This window comes from Pterocles gutturalis, unplaced genomic scaffold (genome assembly GCF_000699245.1).
Source record: "Pterocles gutturalis isolate BGI_N339 unplaced genomic scaffold, ASM69924v1 scaffold34887, whole genome shotgun sequence".
NCBI classification, from domain to species: Eukaryota; Metazoa; Chordata; class Aves; order Pterocliformes; family Pteroclidae; genus Pterocles; species Pterocles gutturalis.
In genome coordinates this window covers 9,599-26,482 of record NW_010111472.1, presented here as the reverse complement: position 1 = coordinate 26,482, position 16,884 = coordinate 9,599, and the positions used below count along the sequence as shown (strand labels likewise).

At 37.2% G+C, this 16,884-nt stretch overlaps 1 protein-coding gene across 1 annotated transcript in view; it reads right to left on the bottom strand.

Annotated features, from left to right (window-relative positions):
• MPP7 (membrane protein, palmitoylated 7 (MAGUK p55 subfamily member 7)) overlaps window positions 1-16,884 on the bottom strand; it is a gene marked incomplete at its 5' end in the record, with an annotated part of 65,152 nt that overhangs the window by 41,664 nt on the left and 6,604 nt on the right. Inside the window, one exon of the mRNA XM_010073741.1 lies at window positions 1,881-2,012. Coding sequence (XP_010072043.1) covers window positions 1,881-2,012 — 132 coding nt within the window. The remainder of the gene's footprint in view (window positions 1-1,880; window positions 2,013-16,884) is intronic.

Below are 16,884 nucleotides of genomic sequence, written 5' to 3'. Positions count from 1 at the left end.
TTGGAGGTGTTCAAGGCCAGGTTGGACGGGGCCCTGGGCAACCTGATCTAGTAAATGTGTATGTTTGGTGGCCCTGCCAGGCAGGGGGGTTGGAACTACATGATCCTTGAGGTCCCTTCCAACCCGGGTCATTCTATGATTCTATGATTCCTGGAGATGGCTGAACACCTGCCTGCCGATGGAGGTAGTGAATGAATTGCTTATTTTGCTTTGCTTGCACACGTGGCTTTTACTTTACCTATTAAACTGTCTTGATATCAACTTAACGGGTTTTCTCACTTTTATCCTTCTGATTCTCTCCCACATGCCACTGGGTGGGGAGAGTGAGTGAGCGACTGTGTGGGGCTCAGATGGCAGCCAGGGTTAAGCCACAACAGACACACAAGTATCTGGAAGAGTTTGGCATCCCACTAGAGTGAATGGGCGAGAGCTGGATGTGAAGAAGAGTCCAAAGATAGAGTTGCCTAAGCCAAAGGTTATTTGTCCCTTTAAGGGGGATTAAAATCTCAGAAGCCAATATACAATGTATGTACTTCATATAAGTTTTCAGAAAATCTCTGTTTTGTTGTCAGAGTTGCTATTTATGCAATCCACTTTGAGATACTATTAACTTACAGTATTTAACTCACAAAAGTCTTAGTAGCAAATCACATCTGAAACATGAAACTATGTAAATCAAGATTTTATTAAGATTTTTCTGACAAATTCAAGAAAAAAAATATAAGGGTGTTTAACACTAAAAATAAACTGCTCAATTAGAATGCATTTCATACTATATGTTCAAATTTCTTCACACCCTTCAAAACTAATACTCTTTTTCATACTAAATCCTAAAACAAGTTTGTTTTCCTCCTCAGAGAATTTCTTTGATTAAGAAAAAAAAGCTTAAAGCTGTTATTTAAATATTTAGGAGGGAAAAAAAGTTTCATATGGTAAAAAACATAAAAACTTTCCATATGGTCAAACTTTTAATTATGCCCATGGGCACCTACAGACAGTTAATACCAAAACTTATTTCTTGTTTACAGATGCCAGAAATCTATCAAGAATAAGAGTGATAGTAAGATATCTACTGTGGGACAAGCTACTCCTGTACATGAAACAGAGGCATCGCTCTCCCACTGTCATCTCAAATCACGGTTTTCTCAAAGTAACTTTGCAGATATTTCTTCATGATTGCTATCCATTAAAACAAATATCCAGTATAACATAAAACAAAGCTCTCACTGGTTTGCAGGAGAAAAAGAATATAGTTAAATTTTATACAAGATGACTCCCACTCTACAGTAAATAAAAATAACCAAATCATTAAAGCATTTTAATATTCTTGTAATACAACCTAGGTTTAGTCCTTTCATTTTTCCAGATATCCCCATGAAGATATTAACTTTCTAGTATTCATAATCCAAAGTACAACAACAGACATCTTAAATTTGCCCAGATTTCAATTCAAGTATTTTAAAATATGTTTTTATGCTTTCTTTTCAGGGTATCAAAGGGTCACATTTTTTTACATGAATGCTAACAGGCACAGTTCACAACAAAGGTCAAGATTTCTTCAGGGATTCATTCTCCCTCCCTCGTTTTAAAACAAGTTCATAATTTGAATTCAAGATAAAAGATGAATACATTATTGATCCAAATGCTCAGACTGGCCCACATATATAAACACCATGAATGAACACACTCCTATTAATTTCATGTGCTTTACTAATAATGACTGCAAATGGAAGTCAAGTGTATTATTGAATGTTATGAATAAACATGTGTGATGTCCATTTATCCACATTTCAAGTTAATGTCACCGATTCATGTTCATAATCTGAACAATCCCCACCCTGCAACCAGAAAACCCCAAAACAAAACACAGGGTTACCTACCAATGGTTCCCTGTTTTTGACAAGCCTGATTATTTTAACGGAATCTTCTTGCTCATCAATATCATCAGGCATGGGGGGCAAGACAGGATCGTAGTTCTTCTGAGCAACAGTATCATGTACAGAGAGCAAAGCCTGGAAACATTAATAGTATATTATTTGGCATCTGAGAAGTTTATGAAAGACAAAGCAAAGGGTATCTACTGGTGTGATGCATGTAGATTGAGTATAATTCTTGTATACAATTTTAACATATGTCAAACTGATGAAACAATGCCATAAAGTATGTGTTTTCATATACACAATGTATACATCTAGTAAATTGTGGATATAGAACAAGTGTCTTCATACACAGGAAAACAGAAAGTGCCTTGCACATTAGCTTGAAATTACAAAAATTATGAACAGGAGAAAACCCAAGTCTCCTAAGGTAAGAACATAATTCTACTTGTCCTAGATAGAAAGTTTTTTCGACACAGTAAGCAGTCCTATGAAACAAATAAGCAAAATAAGCATCTTCCAGTACTACTGTTCAAGCATGAGCTGCATGACATTAAGCTTTTGTGGAACCATTCCCTTCACAGGGACTCTGGAAGCTTACCTGGTTACTGGACGTCTTTCATTCTAGCTCCCTTTCACACGAGCTCCAAATTATCTTAGGAATTTTTAATTTATTGTGGAATTTATGCTTGAGATTGAGGAACATATTGCTGAAATGATTTGGTTCAGGCAGGTGCTTATCAAACCACCTGTCACGTCTCACCTCCTTTCTTTTTCTGTTGCTTCTCCAGTCTGTGCATAGCTTGAATGATAGATTTTTTTCAAAGAAAAGCCTAACAAAGCCTGACAAAAGGTTCAGTTTTGAAAATAAAATAATTTATAAACTTGCAGAAATTAAAAAATCTTACAAGTCAAGGAAAGTTAGAAAGCTCATTCTAAGGCTCTAAAAAAATCACAGCTATAATCTAAAATTCACAGCTCTTTCTAGATACAGACCTCTTAAAGTTCTTCTCTATTTTGGAAAGCCTTCACTATTTTAATACCTTTTAAACTGCTGCAAAATGATTAACTAATGCTTTTGTAACAAAAACTATGCATTATAGCAGAAATATGAGCAGCAGCCATTTATACAATTCTATCTACTGTTTTCAGTTGTTTCTGTTTTCAAGTAGTTGCTCCTAAATACTTGAATATTTTAGATTCTGACCTGATATTTTTTTCCAAAGATTCAATATTAGAAAAGTTATATCCCAAATACGAGAAGTTATTTGCAAACTGATAACCTTCTCTACAATGAAAATGAAGTGCTTTGGAAAACATCAAGATGTTTAGGATAAAACAGAACACATTAACTTTGTAGGCACCTTGAAAGTATCATAACAATGACTATAATAATGAATCTATTATAACAATTACAATAATGCTTAAGAAGAAACTCCATAATGAAGAATAGAAAATGGCTACATTTATCTGATGGCAGTTTACTTGCTACTTAATAAAAGGCAGACAATATTAGACTGAGTATACAAATTACTAGGAACTGTATATGTTTTCAAGGATAATGCAAATGTTTTTGAAAAGCATGACAATTCCATTATGCTATTCCAGGGCTGTTTTTCCTGAAGGGAGGAGACTGTAACAACAGCAAACAATTTCCAGGCAATGCTACAAGCTATCACACCAGAAGCAGAAGGCAAAAACTGTATGGTAATTTTAAAATTATGAAGTTTAAATTTGAAGTTACGTCTTCAACAAAATAAACACAGAGGAAAATCACGCCTGCTTCATGAGAATTTGCTACTGTTCTTACTAATTTCTGTGCTTATTGTAAAATTTGATAAAAACATTTCAACACACTCTATTTCTGGTTTTCTTCCCAAGACACAGTTATGAATTTGTATTATTTACCATCAGAAATTACCAGCTCTCTCCCACCAAAGATTAGTTTTACTTTAGATCTGAGCTAAAAACCTCAGGCTAGCAATTATGGTTCCTCCTGGAAATGTGTATTATGAAGCATTACATATATAAAAGCCATGCAATCACACGCAGTCCTCTAAAGATGTATGTGAAATATAAAAGATATACTAAAAAAAAAAAAGAAAAGTAGCGTTTGCTTTTACTTCAGGCTACTTACAGTTAAGACTTCTAAAACTGTTCTGCAATTATGTTTTTCTACATAAAGCTAGGGCACGTTCATGGACTGGTTCAATTTAATGAGGTTCTATATTGCAGTTTAAAAACAATCAGGCAGACAGAGAAAACAGATGAAAATAATTTAAAGCACCACTTCCAGAGTAAAAGGCAGCAACTCAAAACATGTTAAAAAAAAAAAATCTACCCTTGACAATGAAATTTGCAAAATAGATTCTGGCCACCACTACAGTGAATTATGTCACCAGTGTTAATAAGATACCTCCCTGCTCTGACTGGCAGATCAGGCTCCCGTACACCATGCACAAAACAACAACGCAGCCCAAGTGTTATAAACCAATGCCAATCAATGCCTGGTATTTATGACACTTTTCTTCACTCGCAACAACTGGAACTTATCAACCCCTTCCCCTCCTCCTCTCAAAAACATCTAAAACCACTACGTACTACTGTTTTGAATAGAAGATCTTATCCCCAAACTCTGGCATTATTTTATCTCAGTGCAAAGACGCATATTTTGCGTAAGAAAGCCAGAAAGTGTGTCTTTTCTCAGACAAGTTTCCAGAAGAGCTTCTGTCATTACAAACTTTTAATACTGTACACTGAACATGCTGAAGTTTCCTTCTTGCTTATCTTCCATCATTGCTTCTTTTAACACACTACTCTGTCCACTGCAGTTGCTCTTGAACTAGTCAGCATTATAGACACTGGGCAATAATTATCTGCAAACAAAACTTATAAAGTAATTTTGATTTCACTTAACATATTCAACCAGAGATGATCAGAGCCTGTCCTCAAGAGAACTTCCATACATTTTGAACACATGAAGAAATGATCATATTCACAGAGTAAAGGGACATTTCTTCAGCAGCTTCTTTGTACCGTGCAGTTAATATAATGTACGCTTAGTCCAAAAAAAATCAGACTAGACTTTTGTAGAAAAGGTCGGGACTTTTTTTTAAAAGTAAACAAATTACAAGTGCCAAGAAATAAAACTTGGATTCTATGATGAACAAGATTTACCCAGAATTACTGTGCAGTAAATGCAGGAGGCAGCGTAAAGGTAGTAACGTTCTCTTTTTGTACATAAAAAATGATCAACTTATTCACTTCCATGATTCTAACTTTTACCTATCACAAAAAACCTCAAGAAGCGCAGAGGAACTATTTTTTTTTTTGTAATGTTTTGGTTTTGTTTTCAAATACACAGCTCTTTGGAACTATGCACGTATGATCCAAGATTTGGGTCATGTATATTTAAGCACCTCTGGAGAAAAAGATTTTATTTCAGCTCTAAGTTCTATGCTTATGAATCACTAATGTAAACACGGTCCATATTTAGAACTTGAAAGAAGGTACGATTCAAACTCCTGTACTACCTAAATATAAATATTGATGTTCAGCTAAATTCTTAGACATGATCTAGCTGGAAATGAATACTTTCATCAGACCTCTGAAATGTCTAATAACTAGTGCTGTATTTTTCATATTAAAGCTATCACTGATCATTTCACAGTTTATAAATTGAAATTTTACACTATCAACTTACACAAAGGAAAGCTGACATTGGAAACATTCAAAGTTCTTTTTCTTAAACTGTTCTGAAACTTTAAATGTTTATTTAAATTGGGAATGTTATTAATGAAAACAGTTCTATATTTTGAAAAATGTGTATCATTTAACTACACTGACTATATTTTTGCTCCTCTAAAACAATGAGAAATTTTATATTATTTTTTGCTTCTGTTTATACTTTGAGATCTCTGAGAGTAAAAATACCCCAATTAGCCCCTCACTTGTGAACATAGCCTGTTATGCCTTTAAATTCTCATTATTTAAAAAAATAAATCTCAATTTAAGCTTTACTTTTCACCACTATTTTGCATTTACTAGTCTAGAAAAACATTTTAGAATGCAGTAAGTTAAAGATGCAAGAGAGAATGGCAAATAAACACAAGCAGCCTCTTTCTTTACAATACTTTAAAAAAAAAAAAAGAGATTAGAAAATTAAATAATTAATAGTTAAGACTCTCAACACACAATTTGTAAGGACCCAATCCAACCTTTATGAAAGCTGCAGCAGATGGTGACTCTGCCACCCAGCTGCTGGTTACCCTGCCTATGGAGCACATCGCTGCCCTGGCAGGGGAGTCAGCAAAACAGAACAAAACGGCCCATGGCTTTGCTGTCCCAGGCACAGCTTGGACCATCAGCACAGGCCCGCTTCTCTGGCAGTTCAACTTGAAGTCTATCAGGCAAGACAGAGACATTTTCCCACGTCTGTAGTTTGCTATGGTGACAGTAACTTCCCCTGAGGCTGGCACAGGGAAGTTACACCACAGGAGAAAAGTAACTTCATCCGCAACCACAGCAACGTGCCCCTGAACTCACCTGGCAGAGCTCATCCTCCTGAGAGGTCTAGCCACATTGTGTTCTCCTTTTTGATAGGGTTACAGAAGAAACACAAAAAGACAAACTAAAAATGTTGGTGGTGAAAATTATTCGAGACTTGGAAAGACTGACTTATGAGGAACTTGCATAAAGTTAAAATCAAGTGAGTGAAGGCATCCAATGACAGATATCAACGAAGAAAATCTGGAAGAGCTGGGAGGAGACTGAACACACTGAAGGAAAGACTGTCAGACCATCAAAATGGAAGGAGAAGCATAAGAGATGTAACAGCCAAACATGAGCAAGAATTTAGAAAGCAGGAGAATAAAACCAGCAGCAAACTGTGGCATAACGGTGATAGCATGCAAGCTCGAGGCACAGAAAAGCAATTTGACTTGAGAACAGTTTGGAGGAGAAAGGAACAAAAATATAAGGTGTTCAGAATCAAGCTATACATTTAAGAGCAACTGGTAAACAGCACAAAATTTAACACGGGAAAAGCGAGATAAGAATTTAGATGGGTGTGGTCGGGGTAGATGTCCTGATGACTTCAACCTCCCTAATTCCACTCTCCAGCAAATGGGTGGGAAGCAGCCATCAGAAAAGGGCAGCACATGGCAATCTCTTAACCACCAACACTGCCTGCTAAGGGCACATGTGCAGCCCTAATCCTGGTGCAAGATACGGGTTAACAAGATAACAAGAGGGCACATGAAAGCAGGAATTTCAACTAACAGATAAGAACAACTACATTAGCCGAATTATTCTGCAGCTTGGCTAAAGCATGAAGTATAATCTAGAAACAGAAGCAAGCAATAAAACTATAGGCAGGAGAAATTCAGTACTGCTGCTGAAGTGATCGGAGGATGGCTGGGATAACAGTGAACTGAATTTTTTTTGGACAGTAGAACCAGTGAATAAGCCCTCTTATTGGGCAGAAAAGTAATAATATTCCTTCTGAAGGTGCAATAATACAACCACTTTCCTACAGAAATCTGAGATTTTCTACTCTGAGTAAAATTCCCAAGTTAAATATGTACAATACATAATGTTAAATAAATTGGTTAACTTCCAAAGAAATGCACATATTTTACTTTTTACTACTGAAAATTGTTTATGCTATTCAATCAACATAAGCAAAAAAACTTTGACAGTGATGGTAATAAAACTGAAATAAGGTCCTTTAAGATAAGCATGATTTTCAGTTTGTAATTGGGAAACCAATGGGTGTACTAATTCATGGAAAAAAAGAAAACCAGGGTTGACTGACTTCTTTCTATCCTTCAAATATTTTATTTTCCCTGTATATGCCCTATGAATTGCCTAGAAATTATATATTGTACGAGAAGGCAGCAGCTAGGTATGTACAAAAGTAAAAAACATTCCATGCTTGCAGCTGTCCCATCTGTACTTAAAGCAGAGTTGCCCGCTAGTTCAAGCTTGTCCAGCTGGCAGTTAAATCCCTTTCTCTTCTAATTTGACTTTGATGCAGTTGGGTCATAGTAGTGATTTAAAATATTGTAAACACATACTGTACATATGTGGTTTGTGTTCTTAATATCTACCATACATTAATGTTCTTAGCATAGTAACATCTCAGAGCAATATTCAGTAAATATTACTTTTTCCTCTTTACTATGGTGGACTTTAATCATGATTATATGAACTTCCTTTCACAAAAGGGTAATTTCCTTGCCTGAAAAATGCAGTTTCTTGATTTCAGATCCACCAGTCTGAACTGATGGGTCTACCTGCAGCTGGCAGCCAGACAGCAATAGCCAACAGAAAAACGAACTTTCTGCATCTTCAGACTCCCGCTTCCTCTGGCTTATTGTTCACATCCCCTGGAGATGCTTCTGAAGTCGAACTATTCTCAGTGTTCACTGAAACACGCAGCACGTCTGTGTCATCTGGTAAAGGTGTTAATATTCTTCCAGATGACAGCCCCATGTTTTTCCTCAGTTGTGGATAAGAGCAGAACGAGCTCTGATTTTAAACCAACAGTGAAGAATCTGAACAAAGTCTCTTTCACATTACAGCGTGATTCATGTAGCAAAAGTGTTCTTGAATGTTTAAGCCCTATTTAAGTAACTTCCAAGAGCACAAACAGATGGTTTTCAGAGTGGAAAATGCCAAAACAAGAGCACTCTTCCAGTATATCTTGGCAACCCTTGATTAATTCCTTTTCTGAAGAAGCAGTAGCACCCTGAAATTCTCAAGTGTCTACAGGACTAGCATGCATCTTTTCTTGGTTGAAAACCACCTGAAGACCACTTCCCCCCCACAAGAAATCAAGTGAAAATACAAACTGAAGAAAAGTAAAAGGTGAGGTTACAGTTGCCCTTTCTGAAAAAGTGTCTTTTAGAAATGACCCAGCCCTTATTTGACAACAGCATCATGTCTAGAGTCTTGAAAAGAAAAACATCTACTGGTCCATGAGGTTAAAAGAATCTGGATATACTTAATTCCTCCAGAAAATAACAAATATTCTTAAATTTATCTTAAATTCAGTTACAGAGTACTCATACTGTATTGACATCTAACTAAAAATACTGAAGCAGTTTAGTTTTCAAGGTAATCACTTTTGCCTGCTTTGGACTTTCCCCATTTTGAACACTAGAAGTAGTATTTCTATATATCACTTGCACTAAATTCAGATATCATTCTGGAGAACTGAAAAGTTAATATTATCTTCAGCATTAGAGATACATAAGTCTTCTAGAAGTACTTAATAAAGTTGTAACTAAAGGATTATAAAATATTAAACAGATGTGACACAATTGAATAAATCCTGCCTCTTAAATAGCAACATTCTTTTTAAAAGGCCAGAAAAAAAAAGTATAAGAAAAAAGCCTGTAATTTTCCAGAATATTTGTGATAAAGAGCCTTACAGATCTATGAGTTACATAATCACGGGAATCAGACATAATCAGTATTGCCACTGGCTAGAAACACAGGAATAATCAGAAATAGGAAAACAGAAGATTATGAGACCGCACTGGACCGCTATTGAACAGATTCATCGAGAGAAGAGAAGACTTTTGAATAAGTGTATAGAAAGTTCAAATAGAATATGGACCAGCAAATGCAAGGGAAAAGCACCGCTGAGGGAAAACCAGCATAAAAAGATGACAACTAAAAATTGGATTATTTGCTTCATTTTGTGCAGTTTCTCCATTTTCACTATCTGAATAGAATTGCTACTTGAAAAGGATGTGATTTTATCCATAGTGATTTCTTCGTCCTCCTAAATTACCAGCTTTAGTAATGTTGCCAGCTTCTATGTGCTGTATGTGAATGCTGTAGTCACATGTATGCAATTCAACATTCCTACACAGGTTAGAGTTGTTTCCTTCATTTGGGGAAGTCTGTATATGTAACCAAATAATTTCTTTTATTTACTTATCAAATCTTTTATTTGCTGCTGCCAACCTGCCTGGCTTCACTTTTGTTTATTGTAGCCATCACTTTGTTTATCATATGTTGGCTGCTAGCGAGCATTCTCATGTCCATACATCTAAGAAGATTGAGAGACAAGCTGTCTGTTGGACATCAGCTCAGTTATCACGAGATGGACCTGAGAGCATTTCCAGGATAACATGATGGTTGTTACTTAAACATATTCATGCAGCATTCTTTCATCTCCTTTATATCATTTTATATCTATGCTTATGATATGTTGTATACTGCTATACATATGCTTTGTCACCTTCTACCACATTAAGAGTGTGCCACAACTCCTTTCTGTTTTCTCTGCTCAGATGTGAAAAATGAAGGCTTCTCTTGCTGTTTTCAAAAGGACTATTTTGCTATTAAAAAGGACCATTTTGCCACTACATTTTTGTTTTACTTATTCCTTTCCAGTGAAATCAATATTCCAAAACTAAAGACAGCAACACATTCTCTCAGTGCTCCCCACCCACCCAAAAAAGTTTTCTATTTAAAAAAAACAAAACAAAAAAGGTCAGTCTCACCTCTGTGCCTGGCAGGATCATGGAGCAGATCCTTATGGAAACCATACTAAGGCACATGGAAAATAACGAGGTGATGAGTGACAGCCAACATAGCTTCACTAAGAGCAAATCATGCCTGTCAAATTTGGTGGCCTTCTACAACAGGGTCACAGAGTTGATAGATAAAGGAAGAGCAACTAACATCGTCTACCTGGACTTGTGCAAAGCATTTGACACTGTCCCACATGACATCCTTGTCTCTAAATCAGAGAAACACGGGTTTTACAGATGGACCACATGGTGGATAAGGAGTTGGCCGGATGGTCACGCTCAAAGAGTTGCAGTCAATGTTCCAAGTGGAGACCGGTGACGAGAAGTGTTCCGCAGGGGTCGGTACTGGGACCAGTATTTAACATCTTTGTGGGAGACATGGACAGTGGGATCAAGTGCACCCTCAGCAAGTTTGCCGATGACACCAAGCTGTGTGGTGTGGTAGACAGGCTGGAGGCAAGGGATGCCATCCAGAGGGACCTGGACAGGCTCGAGAGGTGGGCCCTTGCAAACCTCATGAAGTCCAACAAAGCCAAACACAAGGTTCTGTACGTGGGTGGGGGCAATCCCAAGCAGAAATACAGTCTGGGCAGAGAATAGACTGAGTGCAGCCCTGAAGAGAAGGACTTGGGGGTGTTGGCTGTTGAGGTCAACATGACAGTGTGCGTTGCGTTTGCAGCCCAGAAAGCCAATTGTGTCCTGGGCTGCATCAAGAGAACTGTGACCAGAAGGTCGAGGGAGGTGATTCTCCCCCTCGATTCTGCTCTTGTGAGACCCCACCTGGAGTGCTGCATCCAGCTCTGAGGTCCACAACATAAGAAGGGCATGAACCTGTTGGAGTGGGTCCAGAGGTGGGTGTTGGAGGGCCACAAAGGTGATCAGAGGACTGGAGCACCTCCTCTGTGAGGACAGGCTCAGAGAGTTGGGGTTCTTTAGCCTGGAGAAGAGAAGGCTCTGGGGAGACCTTACAGCGGCCTTCCAGTACTTAAAGGGGGCTACAGGAGAGATGGGGAGGCACTCTTTATCAAGGAGTGTAGTGATAGAACAAGGGGTAATGGCTTTAAGCTGAAAGACTTAGATTAGATATTAGCAAGACATTTTTTACTGTGAGGATGGTGAGGCACTGGAACACGTTGTCCAGGGAAGCTGTGGATGACCCATCCCTGGAGGTGTTCAAGGCCAGGCTGGATGAGGCTCTGAGCAACCTGGTCTAGTGGAGGGGGTCCCTGCCCATGGCAAGGGTGTTGGAACTTTATGATCTTTAAGGTCCCTTCCAACCCAAACCATTCTATTATTCTCTGATAAAAAACTCCTTTGAACTATTATATGTGCGAGCAAAAAATGGAAATGGGAAGCCAAAATTTTAAAGCTGAAAAGAGTTAAGAATAAAATCTATTTTTCTTCTAACAAGGTTGCCAAAATGCCTGATGGAGAGCTTCCCAAAGTGGGAAAGTGTTTAAGGATCTCATTCGTTTGCCAACAGAAGTCTCCCCAGCACTGTCCCCTCTCTCCCAGCCTCACGGCTCAGAACATCTATGGGCTATGCATCAACCAATGTTATCAAACCATCAGTGCCGTGCTCCTTGCTTATTCCAAGCAAGGAACTCTCTCACTTTTGATATTTTACAGCATACCATCCAAAATCAAGCAGGCTCTTGCAGATTTACAAATTAATAGCACCTGATCTTGCAAATGAGGATTATGTAGGTGACTTTTCAAGTTGATATCTGAAGTACAATGCTCACCATATTAATAAAGTTAAACCAGTTTGTATGATAAAATCTCTTAGTGTAAGAGCACAACTTCTGTAACCAGTCCTACCTGCAAACCTCAAAGACCACTGGTGAGTAAATAATTATAAATTATGGAAAATTCTGCTTTCTGAACAGGTATTATAGTCTGTGTTACCACGTGCAAGCATGACTATTTCATACAGAGGAGAAGAGTCTCCCAGGATATGAGCAAAAATAGAAAACATGGGAGCCTTCAGGAAGAAGGTCTCTGATGGGACAGGGCATAAAGGTCCTCCAAGAGCTTGAGATATAGTAACAGACCAAATATAGCTCAGACATTAACTGACCTGAAATTTGTAATTGGGTTTTCCAGATGCAAAACCTGAACAGTAGTAGGCAAATCCCAACAATTTCCAGTGGAAAATGCTGACTTTGCAGAAACTGCATACTTCAATGAAAAAGCCCTTATGGAAAATCCTCAGCAAATCTAATTACAAATGAAATGTTGGAAAGAGGAAAAAGTTTAGATTAAGATTTTTTTAATTACATGTTACAAGAAATGCTTTACGAACTTTTCAAAGCAAAAACAGATTTTGTTTTATATTGTTACAGACCAATATTTTCTTTGAGTGCTTTGTATATTAAAAGTTCTTGTAGAAAAATGCCTGCTGTTTCCTGCACTGTAAATTATATTGTCAATTTTTGCCAGTGACTATAAGGCAGCTTTATAAGGCTGTGCTGATAAAGGCTCAAAATGTTTGTTTTTTTAACAGAACAAGTAGCACTTTGATCAGAACAGTCTATTAGGCCACTGTGCAAACCTAAGTAAGCCTCATATGGCAGGGATGATGGTATCAGCAGTTGTTTATTAAATAAAAGCTAGAGTTTATGAACTTCCCAGAAAATACAAGAAAATCAGAACAGGCTAGGACAACAAAAAAGGTATGCTTCAAACTAAACAAAGCACTATTTCTTTTTTATAAGAAACCTAAACAGATATAAAAAAAACCATTTATATGAAGAATCAAGTGCCCTGGTTTCATCATCTGCCGTTTTAGTTTTGTTTAACTTATGGTTCTATTCTGAAGGAAAGACAAGGAGGTACTTACTAGATGCAAATGTTTACAAATGCAAAATTGTTTATGCTTTGTGAAACTGAAAGTCAAGTACAACTCAAATGGATTGCAAATAAAACAGCAAGTGTAAATCCTATTTACAATTTTCTGGTGTATGCATCTTTGCCATTGGAAAGCAATTTTTAAAAAACCCTGAAAGCAACTTAAAGAATCTGTATTTTCTCTGAACAGCACATTGAAGTTGCCCATGGATAAATTAATCTGAAAACATTCCCAGTCATACGAGAGCAGTTTTCCCTTCACTCTGCAAGTAACTTAAAATTACTTCCAAAATTCTATTCATTCTATGGTAATGAAATAGAGGCCAAGAAAAATACTTCAAGTATGTCCACCACTTGTTTCCTCTACAGCTACAGGTACAGTGCCCAAAGTCATCCAAATACTTTACATTCTCCTGTACCATGATGCACTGAAGTCATTCAGAGTCCTGCCTTGTGCCCTCGTTTAGGTACCTGCTTCATGTGTCAGACTAGCAGCTGGAAAACCTTCCAGCACACAAACAGAAGATAAACTCCAGTGAAATAGGCAGGGCCACCACTGGCACTCTTAGGAGGTTAAAAAAAGTTTAATTTCCTCCAGGTCATAAGAGGTATAAACATCCTTCAGAGTAGTTTTAGAACAGGCTTTTAAAGTAATTATTGTTCTGCTCATTACACTGATGACCACAAAGGACATATTTTATATTAATTTAAAACACACTAAATTTATCCTAATTGGGATTAACTTCAAATGGTAAATTTTTAATTTTAATATGGATGATCAGGAATGTAACTGTTGTTATAAAGAAGTTAAGAGCAATTGCACAGGTGCTTACCTGATGCATCATAATTTTTTAAATTGTTGTCATTATTTTCAAAACTCTATATAACTCCCCTCTTCATATATATTCCATTTGCTGTCACAGTAGTTCCTTCAATTTCTCCAAATTAAAAACCATTAAAGATGAGAATACTTATTTCTTTATGATATTATTCATATATTTTACAAAAACATACACAGAAGTGTCTGAAATCAGAAGCATCATTTCATCACTATATATTCTAGTCTTCGTGTTATAGAAAATATACAAACAACTAAATTTCCTGCAAGAGAGATGTTTAGTGTTATGTCAAGCTTTCTATGTTGTGTATTTACAATATACATTAAGTAACTTTAATGTTGTCATTAGAAAAAGAAACAAAGGGATATTTCTTCTTGTCTTTTACACATGGAAAACAGTATATTATGTAAGTTCCTCATTGTGTTTCACTCAAACGTATAAAATCATATAACTTCAATGTAAATTTAAATCCATCAACAAAATTGGAATGTAAAACCCAAATTTTGAAAGCACAAGCCATCTTCTAAATGCTTCCTTCATAAAATAAGCAAAGTAAGCTTGAAATGATGTTAAAATAATCTAATTCATGGTTAAACCTCAGGAATTATAGAAGTCTTAAAAAGCCACTCCAGGAACTGAGGAAAAACCTAGGAGCAGGTGCAGTACCCACTCCCACACAGGCCAGGAATTACCACCTTCAAATGCAGCCCATCAGCCTGAATTATACAGAATAAAACCTTCCAGTCCTCCCTATGCTCCTTGTTATACAGAATAAAACCTTCCAGTCCTCCCTATGCTCCTTGTTATACAGAAATACCACACTACCTAAATAGAGGAAATGGTGGTAGCACTACACAGATTATCTAATATGCAATTAATTTAAAGCACCAACTCCTATGTTGAGCAAATGGAAAGGATTAAGAAAAAGTCTAAACATCCACTAGAAGAAAGGCCAGTAGGCAGGGTCTGTACTCAGCAAGTCCTGTACAAGTGCATCATGCTGTTGTCTGCCTTGCGAGACCTGAACAGGGTTGGGGAAGACATGGAGATGCTGCTGGCACACAGGCTTTCCTGCGTGAAATGGTCAGTGAGCTCTGATGCTGCAACACCCAGAAAACACGGGCAGCAGTGGAAGCCAGAAATTTCACTTTCAGGAATCTAAAAAGTGTTTACAAAGAGCTACGGCAGGTGGATCCAAGCCTGATCTGCTGGCGTTCAAACCACCCAAGCATGTCCTCGCTCAGGTCCAAACAGCATTCAGACTAGATCCATGCAGCACGGCCCGCAGGCTGGCCTGTCCCTGAAGTTATATTTCTTTACATTTTATATCTTTATGGTATCTTTAAGGTATATATTTTATTGCCAACGTAAGAAACCCAATCAAACAAAATCACCACATACCTCACAGCTTTAAGAAACACAAGCACAGCAACGTAAGTTTCAGTACATCTAATTCTGGTTATTTATCTTCATTCTGACTTTGACATGTTGAACTCTCAAGCTGTTTTTTAACAACCAGCTCAGGAAACCTTTTAAACTTGCACATGTATACCCTGGAAGTGTCAGTGTTTACTAGCAGTTATCTTCCTCAACTGATTGCAAACATTTGATCACACACTTGTGGTTATGACGGAAAAGAGCTGAAGATATGCGTTGCTGTACTTACGCTTTCTGAATCAGAGATAACAAGATGCATTTCAAAGAGCTAATTTCTGGTCTGCTTAAAAATCAAATACTGCATTCAATTGGATTCAGGTTCTAAGATACGGAAATATTGTTCTACTTGTTGACACCTCTAACAAAATGTAGCAGGATTACAGAACGTAAACTGTAAGTCTTTACTCAACGTTGGCAATTAAAAACAATAGATGTGGCTGGCCTGCATCCACAGGACACAATTTATCTCAAATCTAGAAGGCAAATGCAATATCTTTATACACAGATTAAAAAAAATCCACTTGATTTCCCAGAGCTACATGCTCTGTTGTACTTCCAGAGTTCTGTTGTAATCAGACAAGATAAACCGCAACCATTATTAGTTCATGTAATTATGGCAAAGGATACCACATTTTAGAGCAGGAAAAAAACCACTCAGTGCAACTAGATATCGCATCCAGTTGTTAAAAGTCTGAAAATGCTCAATTTATTTTTTCCAAAAGAAAATGCACCTGATAAAACCTTGGAATGACTTTTAGGACATTTTGAAAATCTCAGGTTTGATAAACATAACTGGCTCAGAGAAGTTACTTCTTCTTTAAAACACTTCTCTATGGATTAAAACCATGAACAGCAGAAACTTGTCAAACCTTTACTCATCAGATGCAGACACTCAAATATATTCAACCAAATTTCATAACACAAAAATGAAAATATAGAAACATCCATCTAGTCAGACAGTTGCGGAAGCCTCTCCCAGCCTTTTTTGGCACATTAACCAAACCTGTGAAGTTATAATCATCTTGCTAGACCTGCCACTTTACATCACCAAACTTGTGGAAGCAGCAATACAGTGCAGTAAACTAATCCTAGCCATCCTTCATCGTACCATGAACGATGCAGAGCAGAGCTGGAAGAAAGTGGAAGCTCTCCTGCTGGCTCCAGCTAACACCACAGTTATAAACCAGGTCAGGTGAGGAAAGTTTCCCTTGCAGAATAACATACAGACAGCTTAAGTCAATCCCAAACTAAGCCATATAAAAGTTTTTAGACAAAGCCTATGCAACATCATTGGAAAAGATGTTTCGGTTATTCCCCAGTAATTTCCAATAT